The sequence below is a fragment of the Macaca nemestrina genome, chromosome 1 (genome assembly GCF_043159975.1).
Source record: "Macaca nemestrina isolate mMacNem1 chromosome 1, mMacNem.hap1, whole genome shotgun sequence".
Lineage (NCBI taxonomy): Eukaryota > Metazoa > Chordata > Mammalia > Primates > Cercopithecidae > Macaca > Macaca nemestrina.
In genome coordinates, this window is record NC_092125.1 from 207,745,102 (window position 1) to 207,760,214 (window position 15,113).

At 55.1% G+C, this 15,113-nt stretch overlaps 1 protein-coding gene across 7 annotated transcripts in view; it reads left to right on the plus strand.

Moving 5' to 3' along the window:
• CRYBG2 (crystallin beta-gamma domain containing 2) overlaps window positions 1–15,113 on the plus strand; it is a 41,145-nt gene that overhangs the window by 5,560 nt on the left and 20,472 nt on the right. For all 7 annotated transcript variants that reach the window (XR_011624408.1, XR_011624409.1, XR_011624406.1 and 4 more), the window contains 5 exons: window positions 290–1,029; window positions 8,595–11,544; window positions 11,948–11,995; window positions 12,081–12,193; window positions 12,357–12,486. Coding sequence is in view for 4 of the 7 variants with exons in the window: in XM_071098023.1 (XP_070954124.1) it covers window positions 290–1,029; window positions 8,595–11,544; window positions 11,948–11,995; window positions 12,081–12,193; window positions 12,357–12,486 (3,981 nt within the window). In the remaining 3 variants the exon portion in view is untranslated. The remainder of the gene's footprint in view (window positions 1–289; window positions 1,030–8,594; window positions 11,545–11,947; window positions 11,996–12,080; window positions 12,194–12,356; window positions 12,487–15,113) is intronic.

Here is a 15,113-nt window from a genome sequence, read left to right on the forward strand (position 1 = left end):
ACTGGCTTGCTGTGTGATCTTAGTCATGTCGTCGCCTTCTTTGGGCCCCGCTTTCCTCTTATGTACAATGGGAAGTGGGGAGTTAAATGCTGAAGGGCCTTCCCAGAGCTCTGTCCCTTTGTCTAGCTCTGGTGGCTTAGCAGCCTCTCCCTAGGGCAACTTACCTTGGTGTCAGGGCCCTGTTCAGCTTCCCTGTGACAGGGAAGGTACCAGGTACCAGGGGTGCCTGGAGGGCAAGGGGAGCTGTCACTGTGCCCCTCTCTCAATGTCTGTCTCTGTTTTCGCCCAGGCCCAAGCCCAGAGCTGCTCAGAATGGGACATCCATGTAGGAGGCCATGGTGATCTCTGGATTTGGAAGCAACAAGGAATCTCGGGGGGTCCTGCTCAGTGCCTCGGGCGCCTACAGAGGCCAGCGGTAGGCAGCGCCTTCGACCTGGCCAGCTGTGCCTCCGTGGGGCCTGAGAGCCTGGCCTTGGAAGTGGCCTCAGGAGAACCTGCTCGTGCCAGGCACCCCACATACCCAGAGCCTACTCCTGAACATGGGGAGCAGGGACCCTCAGGCTGCACCTGTCAGCAGTCTCCACCCATAGCCCCAGAGGTCCCTCTGAGGCCTGAGCCACCCAGCAACCTGGAAGACGCACCCCTGCTGCCCCACCCTGCATCCTTCCTCGGGGCAGAGGGGACAAAGGGCGAGCCTGCCACCCCAGGGACTGCCTTGCCAGAGCCTGCCCAGACCCTACACACGCGTCCCTCTTCCAGGAGGACCCGCTACTACATCACTGTCACACTGCTGGGGCACAGGCAAGCACCTGGGGAGGAGGGTAAAGAACCGGCCCAACCAGCTCCACACCCCTGCGGCCCTGAGGAATCCGAGGGCTGGTGGGAGCCTCCCCATGGGCCCCGCCCCATCACGGGGTGCCAGCCGGCCCCGCTCCAGGAACCCCAGCTGAGAGCCCAGTCGCATCAGGGGAGCACGGCCCAGCAGCAGGAGCTCCAGGCTGGCGGGACACCTGGGTCCCCACACAGACTGTGAGTAGTGGTCGGTCTCTGTTGGGAGATGGGTGGGGAGACTGGGGGAGACTGGCCTGGCTGCCCTATCTTGAGACTTTGCCTATTCCCTGAGCCTCTCCAGCTCTACACCCATTCATTCAGGTCCCTGAGCTGACTCTGCCTTCCCTCCCTGCTCCAACCCTTCCTTCCTCTCCCTCCCTTTGCCCACAGGCTACCTCCTGGAACCCACTGCTGCTCACCCTCACTGTCCATCTGAGGAAGGGGAAAGCCTGTCAGGGAGAGGATGGGCAGGAAGGGGGGTCGCCTTCTCCGCAGCACTCACCACTCCCCAGTTCTGTTCAGGAGGCCAGAGACCCAGCCTGGGAATAGGCACCTGGCCTAGGTGCTGGGTGTCCGGGGAGAGATGCTTAACCTCTTGGGGCCTTGAGTTGTTGAGAGGATTTGGTAGCTGAAAATGAGGAAGGAGGAGGTGGTTACAGGAATATACTTTGAACTCTAGAGACTGGGGGTGCCAAAATAGCAGGGATGCTTATTAATTACCTCTCAGTGACAGCAATAATTACCCCACCTGGCTCTGTGCTGGAAGCCAAAGGAGCAGGCGTCGAGTTTCCCAAGCTTGGTTTTATTTGTGTTGAAATGACTCTCCTAAATCTGCCTGGGGGGCGCAGAGGTGGAAGGATGTGTCCCCCAAAACTCATCAAGGAGGGATGAACATGGAACCTCCCAGGGATGACCCTGAAGAGGAAATGAGCCTGGGATGGGGTTTTGAAGGGGGCTTAAGAATGATGGGGTGGCTGTCATTTGCAAATTTGTTTTCTAAGCATATATATATATATTTGAGATGGAGTCTCGCTCTGTAGTCCAGGCTGGAGTGCAGTGGCACGATCTTGGCTCACTGCAAGGTCTGCCTCCTGGGTTCACGCCATTCTCCTGCCTCAGCCTCCCGAGTAGCTGGGACTACAGACGCCCACCACTACGCCGGCTAATTTTTTGTATTTTTAGTAGAGACGGGGTTTCATCATGTTAGCCAGGATGGTCTCGATCTCCTGACCTCATGATCTGCCTGCCTTGGCCTCCCAAAGTGCTGGGATTACCAGCATGAGCCACCATGCCCAGCCTTCTAAGCATACTTTTATTTAATCTTCCCCACCACCCCATGAAGTAGGGACTAATCCCAACCCCTGCCACCTAATTCTAGGAGGCTCCGAAAGGTTAAGTCACTTGCTCAAAGTCAACTAGAAAGTGAAGGAGCTAGAATCTGAACTTTGGTTTCTATAACTCCAGTGCCTATGCCCTAACCACCACTCCATCCTGCCTGGAAGAAGCCTCTTTGGCCCTGTGCAGAGAGTGGAGGGTTGGGTGAGGTTGCTGTGTGGGCTCCAGGGTTTTCTGGGCTCCCATGGCGCTGGATTGGGCAGTGTTGTGGTAGCAGAGGCAGAATCAAGGATGCTGGGGTCCTCCAAGCAGGGGTCAGTGTGACTGGTTCCGTGCCAAGGAAGAGGGAGATGTAGGACCCAGGCTGGCTCTGAGACCTGCTTGGATGCCCCAGAAGTCAGGGGCTGGGAAAGAAGGGCTACAGAGAAAGGGAAGGTGAGTGGAGGAGGCTACCTTGGAGAGGGGGACGGAAAAGAGAAGTAGGGTTAGCTGGGGGGATGTGGTTTCTATCTGCCACTACCTTGCTATTTTGGGCCCAGGTGGATAATGACAGACTCAGGTGGGAGGCTGGGGCTCACTTAGAGTGGGGAGGAGGTGACCTCCAGAAACATCATCCTTCTATGTCCCCTTCCTGGGAGAAGGTTCTCTGGGCCAAGATTGGCAAATATGGGAGTGGGGAAGAAGGGGGACATAGCTGGGACTGCCAGTGGGAATGTGTAAGATACTTGAGCATCCAAGCATATGTGTCCACGTTCAGGGGTAGGTGAATTTCAAGGAGAAGAGAGCTTGTGGCTGTGAATTGACTGTGTGTGTATTGTGAATGTGTGCACGTGTGTGTCATTGTGTCTGTGTTTCTGTCTGTGTGTACATGATTTGTGTGTCTCTTGTGGCTCTGAGTGCTTGTGTGTGTTTGTATTTCTTGGGTGAGTGTGTATTTGTGTGTGTGTCTCTGTGTGTGTTTTTGTAGGCGTCTAGATGTATCTTTGTACCTGTGTGATTGTGGGTCTGTGTTGGTATCTTTCTGTGTGTCTGTGACTGCGTCTGTGTGACACAGCATGTGTTTGCCTGCATGTGGGCCTGTGGACTGGTTTGGCCTAGTTTGGGGGTGACTCACAGGTAAGTGGGGAGAATCCAGGACTTGTTGGGTTAGACAAGGCTCTTTCCCACACTCCCCCCATTCCCTCCTCAGCCTCTCCCTTCCCAGCTCCACACGCCTTGTTTGGAGGTCACAGGTCACGCTGCCAACAAATCCACTTCTGGTCTGGGGCCCTGCAGAAGAAAGGGCTCTGGGAATGGGCCCTTCTGCTGGCCCAGGAGAGGCATCCTGGGTCATTGTATTGGGGTATGTCTTCAGAGCAAGGACGAAAGGGGGCATCTATAGGCAGGCACATTCCAGCAGAGTCTGAAGGACATTCTAGCAGTCATGACTGTTCAGGGACGGGGCAGGTGAACTGTCAAGTGGTGACCTCCCTGTCCCTGGAGGTATGCAGGCAGAAGCCAATGACCACATGCTTGTGGAATGACTGGCTATCAAGGGTGTTGTCCAGGGGTTGGGCTGGTTGAGAAAGATGTTAAATTCTGATTAGTAGGAGGTCATTGACAATATCTGAACTGATGATTGACTGCTTCCTTTAACATTGCTCTCCTGTCGCTTTCCTGATGCCTATGGCGCTTTCCAAATGTCTTTTTTTTTTTTTTTTTTTAAGACGGAGTCTTGCTCTGTCACCCAGGCTGGAGTGCAAGCTCCGCCTCCCGGGTTCACGCCATTCTCCTGCCTCAGCCTCCCGAGTAGCTGGGACTACAGGCACCCGCCACCTCACCAGGCTAGTTTTCTGTATTTTTTAGTAGAGACGGGGTTTCACCGGGTTAGCCAGGACGGTCTCGATCTCCTGACCTCATGATCCGCCCGTCTCAGCCTCCCAAAGTGCTGGGATTACAGGCTTGAGCCACCGCGCCCGGCCAAATGTCCCTGTTTTTATGTCTAATTCCTTGGCCCCTAGTTTCTTAATATGCCACCCTTCATGAGAAAGTTGGCTCTGGTTGAGTCTAGCCAAGGCCTAGCACATCCCGTGACGCAATTAGCATTGAATGAGTGAGTAATTGAATGAATGAATGAGTTAGAGCTCAGGCTTTGCCACTTACTATAAGCACCATCAGGGACAAGGAAGCTCAGAGAGTGGGAAGCAGATGGACAGGGGCTTAGGAGGGGCTCAGCGAGGGCATCAAACTTCATTTGGGAGGAGTCCCAGCGAGGAGTGCAGGGGTTGCATGAGGAAAAAGGGAGCTCCCTAATGGGGACCGAGGAGTGGGTTGGGGCCTCAGTGAGAGGCTAAAATCCAGAGCCTTTGGTGTCTGGCTATGTCCTGCTCTCAGGAAGCCCTGGCCTGGGAAAAGGACCAGGGCTCTATCTAACTCCTCCACCTTCCAGGGTCCCCCCCTCCAGGAACCCTGTCCCTGACACTGTCATAGCCACCAGCGGTCCTGGAGTCAGGTCAGGCTTCCCAGGGCCTCAGTCTCTTTCATCTCTGCCCCTCATAAAACCTGAGTCACTGCTGGGGCCACAGGGAAGGGTCAAAGTTCTGAATTCCACCAGCTTTTCAGGAAGGAGGACAATGGGAAATGGGGGAGGGGAGTGGGGGCAGTGGGCCCATTTCCCGCCCCGAGTGGGGTCTCTGGGGGGTACCTCATGGAGAAGGCCCAAAGACTGGGGCTGGACAGGCTGACCTCTCTGGGGTTCGTGGGGTCTAAGAATAGGATTGCCCTGGTCAGTGTAGCTTGGGAGTCAGGGAGTGGGGGTGGAGAGGCCCTCCAGCACTGATGTGGCTCCCTGTAAATGTAAACCCCCAAACCAGAGACTCAGTTATAGGATACATATATTAGGGAGTTTGGTATGTTGGGTAAGCACTTAGGGTTGGGGTTCAAGTTTTGATTTGGCTATTCTGTGACTTTGGACAAGTTTCTTAACCTCTCTGAGCATTAAAAAAAATCTCATCTGCAAAATGGGAATGTATGATCTAATTTATTAATAATTTATTCTTGGCCGGGCGCGGTGGCTTAAGCCTGTAATCCCAGCACTTTGGGAGGCCGAGACGGGTGGATCACGAGGTCAGGAGATCGAGACCATCCTGGCTAACACGGTGAAACCCCGTCTCTACTAAAAAATACAAAAAACTAGCCGGGCGAGGTGGCAGGCGCCTGTAGTCCCAGCTATTTGGGAGGCTGAGGCAGGAGAATGGCGTGAACCTGGGAGGCCGAACTTGCAGTGAGCTGAGATCCGGCCACTGCACTCCAGCCTGGGCGACAGAGCAAGACTCCGTCTCAAAAAAAAAAAAAATTATTCTTTATGAGGTCTCAAGCTTGTGGGATTCTTCTGAGGCTTCAATGGGACAATGAATGTAAAGCACTCAGCAAGGTGTTTGGCAGAGTAAGCCCTCCTCAAATGGCTGTTGTTGTTGTTGTTGTTGTTGTAACTATTAAAACAGAGAAATTCACCTGAGAGTTCCTAGGGAGCTTAGTCTGTTTTCTGTTGCTTATAATGGAATACCTGAACCTGGAAGCCCAAGGTCAAGGGGGTGCATCTGGTGAGAACTTTGTTGGTGATTCTCTGCAGAGTCCCCAGGGGGCTCAGAGCATCACACGGCAGTGGGGCTGACGTGCTAGTTCAGGTCTCTCTTCCTTTTCCTATAAAACCACTGGTACGGTCAGGCACAGTGGCTCACACCTGTAATCCCAGCACTGTGGGAGGCGGGGGCGGGCAGATCTCTTGGACTCAGGAGTTTGAGACCAGCCTGGGCAACATAGTGAAACTCCATCTCTACAAAAATTACAAAAATTAGCCAGACATGGTGGTGCACGCTTGTAGTCCCAGCTACTCGGGGGGCTGAGGTGGGAGGACTATTGGGCCCAGGAGGCAGAGGTTGCAGTAAGCTGAGATTGTGCCACTGCACTCCAGCCTGGGCAACAGAGCAAAATCCTGTCTCAAAAAAAAAGAAAGAAAAAAGAAGCCCCTAGTCCTACTCCCACAATCACCCATTAATCCATTAAACCATTAATCTATTAATCCATGAATGTATTAATCCATTCATAAGGCAGAGCCCTCATAACCTAATCACTGCTTAGAGGCCCCACCTCTCAATATTACCACATCGGGGATTAAGTTTCGAGTTTTGGAGGGGACGAATATTCAAGTGATAGCAGAAGCTTAGAAGGTTTTCTTCAGCAGGTGTTGATATTATCCTACATTTAGTAAGGGAGGCTATGGAGACCCAGAGAGATTAAGGAAGAGTCAGAAAAGAAACAAGACCCAGGCCCCACCCCTCCAGGACAGAGGGTGAGACATGCTCTGCTGAGGACGATCACAGGAGCAGCTGGACATGCCCGAGAGCCATGGCCTGAGGTAGGAGGGAGGATGCCTGGATATGAATTCAGAAGATGGGAATTTAAATCCCTGCTTGACAACCTCATAGCTGCGTCATCCTGGGCCAGTTACTCCTCTCCTCTGACCCTCGGTTTCTTAACCTTCAGTAGGGAAATAATCACAGAGGACAGAACTGAGGGAAGAGTGCATTGTAAAGCCCAAGTCCCTAATGGAGCCCAAGGGGCTCCATTTATTTACTTTTTTTTTTTTTTTTTTTTGAGACAGAGTCTTGCTCTGTTGCCCAGGCTGGAGTACAGTGGCGCGATCTCGGCTCACTGCAATCACCACCCCCCAGGTTCAAGCGATTCTTCTGTCTCAGCTTCCCAAGTAGCTGGGATTACAGGTGCCCACCACCATGCCGGGCTAATATTTTTATTTTTAGTAGAGACTGGGTTTCATCATGTTGTTCAGGCTGGTCTCGAACTCCTGACCTCAGGTGATAATCCTGCCTCGGCCTCCCAAAGTGCTGGGATTACAGGTGTGAGCCACTGTGCCCGGCCTAAAAAAAGTTTTTAATAAAAACAAAAATAAGGCCGGGTGTGGTGGCTCACGCATGTAATCCCAGCACTTTGGGAGGCCGAGGCGGGTGGATCACTTGAGGTCAGGAGTTTGAGACCAGCCTGGCCAACATGATGAAACCCAGTCTCAACCAAAAATGCAAAAGTTAGCTGGGCATGGTGGTACATGCCTGTAATCCCAGTTACTCAGGAGGCTGAGGCAGGAGAATTGCTTGAACCTGGGAGGAGGAGGTTGCAGTGGGCTGAGATCGCGCCACTGCACTCCAGCCTGGGCGACAGAGCGAGACTCTGTCTCAAAAAATAATAGTACCTTTTTTTAATGATAAGATCTCTCTGTCACTCAGGCGGAAGTGCAGTGACATGATCATAGTTCATTGCAGCCTGGGCTCAAGTGATCCTCCCACCTTAGCCTCCAGGGTAGCTAGGGCTACAGGCACACACCACAATGCTGGCTAATTCTTTTAATTTTTTGTAGAGACTTGTAGAGTCTTGTTATGTCACCTAGGCTGGTCTAGAACTGCTGGCCTCAAGCAATCCTCCCGCCTCTGCCTCCCAAAGTGCTGGGATTACAGGTGTGAGCCACTGCACCCAGCTCTGAGAGGCTCCGTTTAGACCTACACCTGCCCCTGTGCTTTGAAGACCATCAGCAGGTGCTCATGCCCGTATACACGTGTGCACACCTGCTAACGTTTGGTTACAAATCTCCAAGGTGACAGCAGAAAGTTGATGAGCCAGCATTTTAGGTTATAAGGCGAGTATTTTGGGTGTGGTGGTATGTGCCTGTAGTCCCAACTACTTGGGAGGCTGAGGCAGGAGGATCACTTGAGCCCAGGAGTTCAAGGCTGCAGTGAGCTATGATCATGCCACTGCACTCCCGCCTGGGTAACAGAGCTAGCTCCTGTCTCAAAAACAAAAAACAAAAAAGGCAGGGGGAGGTTTCATTGCTTCTCTTACTGGACTCTGGCAAGACTCCAGTGTTGTGGCTGAGGACCCTGATGCTTGAAGGGGAGAAATGGCCAGCTAGTGAGCAACTAAGGAACCCAGCTCTGTTTGAGGCCAAAGCCCATATTTCCCGAACAGAGTTAGAACAACGCTTGCCCCGTTTTCAGCTTTCTAGTTTTCAGCTCTTGGGGGACTAGACCTAGGGCTCTGTGGGCAGAGTCCCAGCGCCCCCATAGACCTGTAGGTCAGCTGCATCTTCCCTTCTGCCTTCTTTCTTTTCTCTCCATCTGGGCTCAGGCCTCAGCTTCACCTTTGAGGGACCCTGACCTAGGAGATCACCTGAAAGTCAGGGAGAGGGATGGATGAGGAGCTCTGATCAACCAAATCAGAGTTGAGACTACCATGCCGATTTCACAGATGACAGCAATGACCTGAAAGGCCAAGCGATTTGCCTGAGGTTCCTGGCCTGACTGGGCTAGGGGTGGTTATTCTGCACTTTGGGAAGCCACTCTCACCACCCTCTGACCCTCATCTCTCTTCCTCCTCTGCAGGGAGCTGGACCACAGTGGGACAAGGACACCTCCAGACAGGTTGCCAGGGCCCCACATGGAGGAGGCAGGTGGGCCCATGGCCCGGGCCAAGGCCCGAGTGGTAAGTGCCACACTGACATGGCGGCAGCGGCCCCCTGCCCAGGAAGAGATCAAACATGGTTTTCACAAGGTGTCCCTGGTGTCAGGGGCCCAGATGGAAGCCCCCCAGAAGGAGATGTTTGAGTTCAGCCGTCGAGAGGGAGTCAATGGCTTTGCAACACAGGAAGAAGAGACCGTGAATTGCCAGGGCCCTCGGGATACGGCTGGCTCCAAGAACTTTCAGAGCCATGGACCCATCTTTTCCAAGAAGTACACACCACCTCCCAAGGAGAAAAGGCCTGAGCAGAGGCTGAAGGAGGCTGTGGACCAGAGTGATGGCAGCCGCCAAGATCCCAGGACTGAGCCCCTACGTGTGGGAGCTATGGCCAGGACTGAGCTTTTGGTTCCCCTGCCTGGGCCCCGAGAGCCAAGTCCCCATCCAGGTGTAGGTCTCACCAGTGGGAGCTCCCGGAGCCTCGAGGAACACCGAGTGACACGCACTGTGCGGACCACCACGGTGGTGAGAGGTCATGTGGACCAGCGGGTGAGCAGCTCTGTGACTATGAGGCCAATGTCCTCAGGCGAGGCCCTGCCACGGGGCCGTCAGGTCGCCCGCATGGTGCAGCCAGTGGTTGTGGGCTCCCCACCAGGCTCGCCCAGCCGCAGCCAGGCTGTGAAAGTGCTAAGTAACCTCGTACCTGCTGGGCACAGCCCCCCTGCCAGCCACCTGCCCAGGCCCACAGCTGGAGTGCCGAGAAGCACAGGTCTGGGCAGCACAGTGGGGGCAGCCTTGAGGCAGCTGCCTGAGACTGGGACAGCAGAGCTTAAAGACAGCTCTGGCCTGGTCTCTACAGGCATCCCAGCCAGTGCTCACCTGCCTAAGAATCAGGATGTCCCTGCAGCCTGTGCAGATAAAGACCAGGGCAGAGCCCCGGATGCCAGGGCCTGTGAGCTCTGGCAGGTGCTGGGAGCCCCCAGTTCCACTGAGCTCCCTCTCCAGACTTCTCAGGGTCAAGCATCAGTCCCCTCCTCTCCCAGACTCCAGACCCATGTCCCCTCTCCAAGCCTAGCCCACCCTGCAAAGCAGCCTGTGGTGCCCACTCACGCCAGGGCCCAGCTCACTCCCCTTGTTCTGCCCCCTATAAAAAGGGAAGGGCTTGTGGACCCCCCTGCTGCCACCGTGCTGCCCATGGTGAGGAGGGAGCATGTGACAATCCCTGAACAACCTCCTGCTCCATCCTCTATAAGAAGGAAGGATGTCCCCAGCCCAGGAGGTCTTTCTGCTCCATCGTCCCCAAGCAATAAGTTTGTTCAGAACTCTGAAAATGTCCCTGTCCTCACCTTTACCCAGAAGGAGGTGGTGTGGGGCCCCGGTGCTCCTGCGGCCGCGTCCCCCACCCGGAAAGAGGTTGTGAAGGGCCCCGGTGCTCCTGCTGCCTCATCTCCTGCCCAGGAGGTGGTGCAGGGGTCCAGTGCTCCTGCTGCCTCGTCCCCCACTGGGAAAGAGGTTGTGAAGGGCCCTGGTGCTCCTGCTGCCTCATCTCCCACCCAGGAGATGGTGCAGGGGTCCAGTGCTCCTGCTGCCTCGTCCCCCACCTGGAAAGAGGTCGTGAAGGGCCCCGGTGCTCCTGCTGCCTCATCTCCTGCCCAGGAGGTGGTGCAGGGGTCCAGTGCTCCTGCTGCCTCATCTCCCACCCAGGAGGTGATGCAGGGGTCCAGTGCTCCTGCTGCCTCGTCCCCCACTGGGAAAGAGGTCGTGAAGGGCCCTGGTGCTCCTGCTACCTCATCTCCTGCCCAGAAAGAAGTGGTGCAGGGGTCCGGTGCTCCTGCTGCCTCATCCCCCAAGTCAACTGAGGTTGTCCAGGGCCCAGAAGGCAGCCCTAGCATCCAAAAAGAGGCTGTCCAGGGTATTGCAGGCAGCCTTGCTCCACCCCTCACTAAGGAAGAGACTGTTCAAGACCCAGCTGCTCCTGCCACCTCACTCCCCAAACAGGACAAGGGGGTCCAGGACTCTGAAGGGAGCCCCATCTCATCTCTCACCCAGGAAGAGGTTGTGCAGGACCCTGCTGTTCTCCCTGCCCCATCTTCCTCAGTGGACAGAGTGTCCCCCAGCCCAGGAGGCACCCCTGCCCCAGTGCCAACAGGAGCAGAGGCCAGCATGGAGTCCCAGCTTGTCTCTGACTCCACCGAGGGCAAGATGTGCCCAGAGACATTGAGGGAGGAGGATGAGGTGGCCCTGGCCACTGACCTGGAGATATTTCTGGATACCCTGCGGAGCATGGAGCCCCCTGAGATCCTCCGCACTCACCGGCTGCCACGAGCCCCTCGCTCCTCCTACTTGTCCATGTATGCCACACTGCCTGCCATTGAGGAGGACCAGCCAGGGCCATGGGTGCTGGGCCCCGGCCCCCAGGAGGTGCCTTCACTGGAAGAGAAAGAGGAGGAGGAGGAGGAGGAACCAGAGAACCCCTATCTAAGTGATGACGAGAAGCTTCAGCGCAGGCAGGAGAAAGCTGGGCCCAACCCCTCCTGGGACCTCCACCCTGCCAGGCCCACCCAGGTCTCCTGCTCTCCTCTAGAGATGATGAAGAAGCATGTAGCAGGAACCAAGGGCCCCCACTTAGAGCTGGGGTTGGAATTGCAGGGAGGCACCAGACCCACTTCCCGTCTTGGAGGCAGCCTTCTTTTCGGCAGTCTGGTGCCTGCCACCAAGGAGGCCTCCACCCCGGAACCGCTGGGCACAAAACTATCTGCCCTGCTGCCCCATGGGGCACCGGGGCTCAGGAAGGTGCCAGGACAGTTGCCCCTGCTTTGCAGTGAAAGACCATCCCTGACGGAGAAGCTTGCCTGTGCCCTGCCCCTAGAGGAGTGGGTAAGTGAGGCCTTGGGTGGTGTGAAGAGAGTGGTGCTGGGAGTCAGAGTCTGGGGGCAGAGCCTTCTGTCTGAAGTCTGGTTCAGTTGACCTGTGCAAGCCACATCTCTCTGGGCCTCAATCTCCCTATCCCTACTGTGGGAGGTTTGTACTGTGGATTCCAAAGGGCATGGGGGCTCCAAGATCCTGGGAGCTGAGGAAGGCGGGTGATGAGCACCCAGCTCCTGGGACAGGCTGATGAGTCCTCTGGGGGTTGGGAACAAGTGTGAGCATCCTCTATGCACCAGCTCCTTGGGGGTGGAGGTCAATAGGGAGGATGTGGGATCTTTGGAATGGCAGGTTGTGGGGAAGCAGGAAAGAGGTGACACCACAGGACTTACTTTATCACCTGCCTCCGTTTCAGAGCCCAGCCTTAAAGACCCAGGGCAAGCCGAATACCAGGCCTGGAAAGGTAGGGTTGTGGGGGCAAGCGGGTGGGGGCAGCAGGAGGCAGGGGCCTGGGGTGAGAGCCTGAGGACCCCTCTGTGCCTTCTCAGGTGATCGTCTTCTCGGAGTCTGGCTGCCAAGGCAGTGGCAGGGAGGTCTGGGGAGACATTGTTGATGCCTCAGGCTGGGCCCCCGTAGCCTCCATAAGGGTAGTTCGAGGCTGGTGAGTGGGGAGTGCCCAGCAGGGCACCTGGCTGTGAACCCGGGGGGGTGCAGAGGGGAGTGAGAAGTGACCAGGCCAGCCTGGGAGAAACCCCATCAGCTACCCAGCAGCCCTGGGCACATACTCCTCCCCATCTGTGACCCTGGAATCTCTGTGCCCACAGCTGGGTGCTGTACGAAGAGCCAGAGTTCCGGGGTCAGAAGCTGGTCCTGCCTGAAGGAGACATGGAACTCAGAACCCCAGAGACAAAGTGGAGTCCCCAAGGCATCGGCTCCCTAAGGAGGGTTGTCTGGGTGAGTGACTTGCAGGTGGGAGACGGCCTCGCGGTGCCTAGAGTTGAAATCCCTGAGGCCGGGAGCAGTGACTCACGCCTGTAATGCCAGCACTTTGGGAAGCCAAGGCAGGTGGATCGGCTGAGGACAGGAGTTGGAGACCAGCCTGGCCAACATGGTGAAACCCTGTGTCTACTAAAAATACAAAAATTAGCGGAGTGTGGTGGCATGCGCCTGTAATCCCAGCTTCTCGGGAGGCTTACTTGAACAGGAGAATTACTTGAACCCGGGAGGCGGAGGCTGCAGTGAGCCTAGATTGCACCACTGCACTCCAATCTGGGTGACAGAGTGAGACTCCGTTTCAAAAGAAATTCCTGGGAGAGATCTTATGGGGGTAGCGAGCAGAGGGGCTTCATATGGACTGGTCTGTAGATTCCTGACCATGGAGTTGACTGGGGAAGAAAGAGATTCTGGGAAATGGGCAGCCTGGCTTGAGGAATCAGAGCCCAGGCAGAGGCCAAGCTCAGCTTGGGAAAGCAGCCTTGGGAAGTTTGAGTGCATGCTCAAGCAGGAAGGGGAGAGAGCAGCAGAGACGAGGTGGGAGGGGATGTTCGGGTTACCTGCCCCCCAGGGGCCAGCTTGCAGGCCCCCAGTCAGACCTGAGGTGCCAGGCATGTTTGCTCATTCATTTGCTCACAGATCCTCACTCATGTCTAATATGTGCCAGGCACCGATGCCAGGCAATGGGCAGTGCGGGGAGATCCCCTCTCTGCCCTGCAGGACTTACAGTCAAGCTAGGCTATGAGGATTGGGTTTGGAGCAGGGACGCCATATAACCAGACTAGGGATTTATAAACATCCCACTGGCTGGCTGCCAGGTGGAGAAAAGAGGGATCCTGGAGGGAGGGAGACCAGGATGGGCTGTGCTTTCCAGCCAAGGGGCACCTCTGATTTTTGAGGAAGGGCTCTGTGGTTTGAAAAGTTAACATTGGGCCGGGCGCGGTGGCTCAAGCCTGTAATCCCAGCACTTTGGGAGGCCGAGACGGGCGGATCACGAGGTCAGGAGATCGAGACCATCCTGGCTAACACGGTGAAACCCCGTCTCTACTAAAAAAATACAAAAAACTAGCCGGGCGAGGTGGCGGGCGCCTGTAGTCCCAACTACTCGGGAGGCTGAGGCAGGAGAATGGCAGGAACCCGGGAGGCGGAGCTTGCAGTGAGCTGAGATCCGGCCACAGCACTCCAGCCTGGGCGACAGAGCGAGACTCCATCTCAAAAAAAAAAAAAAAAAAAAGAAAAGAAAAGTTAACATTATAATTTCAAAGACCAGGCACGGTGGCTCACGCCTATAATCCCAGCACTTTGGGAGGCCAAGTTGGGGCATCACTTGAGATCAGGAGTTCAAGACCAGCCTGGCCAACATTGTGAAACCCCGTCTCTACCAAAAATACAAAAATTAGCCAGGTGTGGTGGCAGGTGCCTGTAATTCCAGCTACTCGGGAGGCTGAGGCTGGAGAATCGCTTGAACTCAGGAAGTGGAGGTTGTGGTGAGCTGAGATCGTGCCATTGCACTCCAGCGTGGGCAACAAGAGTGAAACTCTGTCTCAAAATAACAATAATAATTAATAATAATAATTTCATGTTTGTAAAGTGAAAACAACAATATTGTTTTCACAGCATAGTAATAAACTACCAAAATTAAGCTTGACACCAGAAGGAAGAGCAATGACTCTAAAAGCAGTGTCTATCAGGCATTTTGGTTCTTTTGGTTTGTTTGATTTTTGTTTCTTTCTTTTTTTTTTTTTTTTTTTGAGACAGAGTCTCATTTTGTCACCCAGGCTAGAGCGCAGTGTCGTGATCTCGGCTCGCTGCAAGCTCCACCTCCCGGGTTCACGCGATTCTCCTGCCTCAGCCTCCTGAGTAGCTGGTACCACAGGCACCTGCCACCATGCCCGGCTAAATTTTTTTGTATTTTTAGTAGAGATGGGGTTTCACCATGTTAGCCAGGATGGTCTCGATCTCCTGACCTCGTGATCTGCCCATCTCAGCCTCCCAAAGTGCTGGGATTACAGGTGTGAGCCACTGCGCCCGGCCTGATTTTTGTTTCTAATGAAAGAATGAATAACTGAGTCCAGAGCTGTTGCAATCTTCCTGGTAGGAGATGATGAGAGCTCATTAGCCTTAACTAGGACAGTGGCCCAGGAGGAGGGGACAGTTTTCTTTTTTTTTTTTTTTTTTTTTTGAGACAGAGTCTTGCTCTGTCGCCCAGGCTGGGGTGCAGTGGCCGGATCTCAGCTCACTGCAAGCTCCGCCTCCCGGGTTTAGACCATTCTCCTGCCTCAGCCTCCCGAGTAGCTGGGACTACAGGCGCCCGCCACCTCGCCCGGCTAGTTTTTTATATTTTTTAGTAGAGACGGGGTTTCACCGTGTTAGCCAGGATGGTCTCGATCTCCTGACCTCGTGATCCGCCTGTCTCTGCCTCCCAAAGTGCTGGGATTACAGGCTTGAGCCACCGCGCCCGGCCAAGGGAACAGTTTTCAAAGCCTCTCCAGAGGCTGGGCGTGGTGGCTCATGCCTGTAATCCCAACACTTTGGGAGGCTGAGGCAGGTGGGTCACCTGAGATCAGGAATTCAAGACCAGCCTGGCC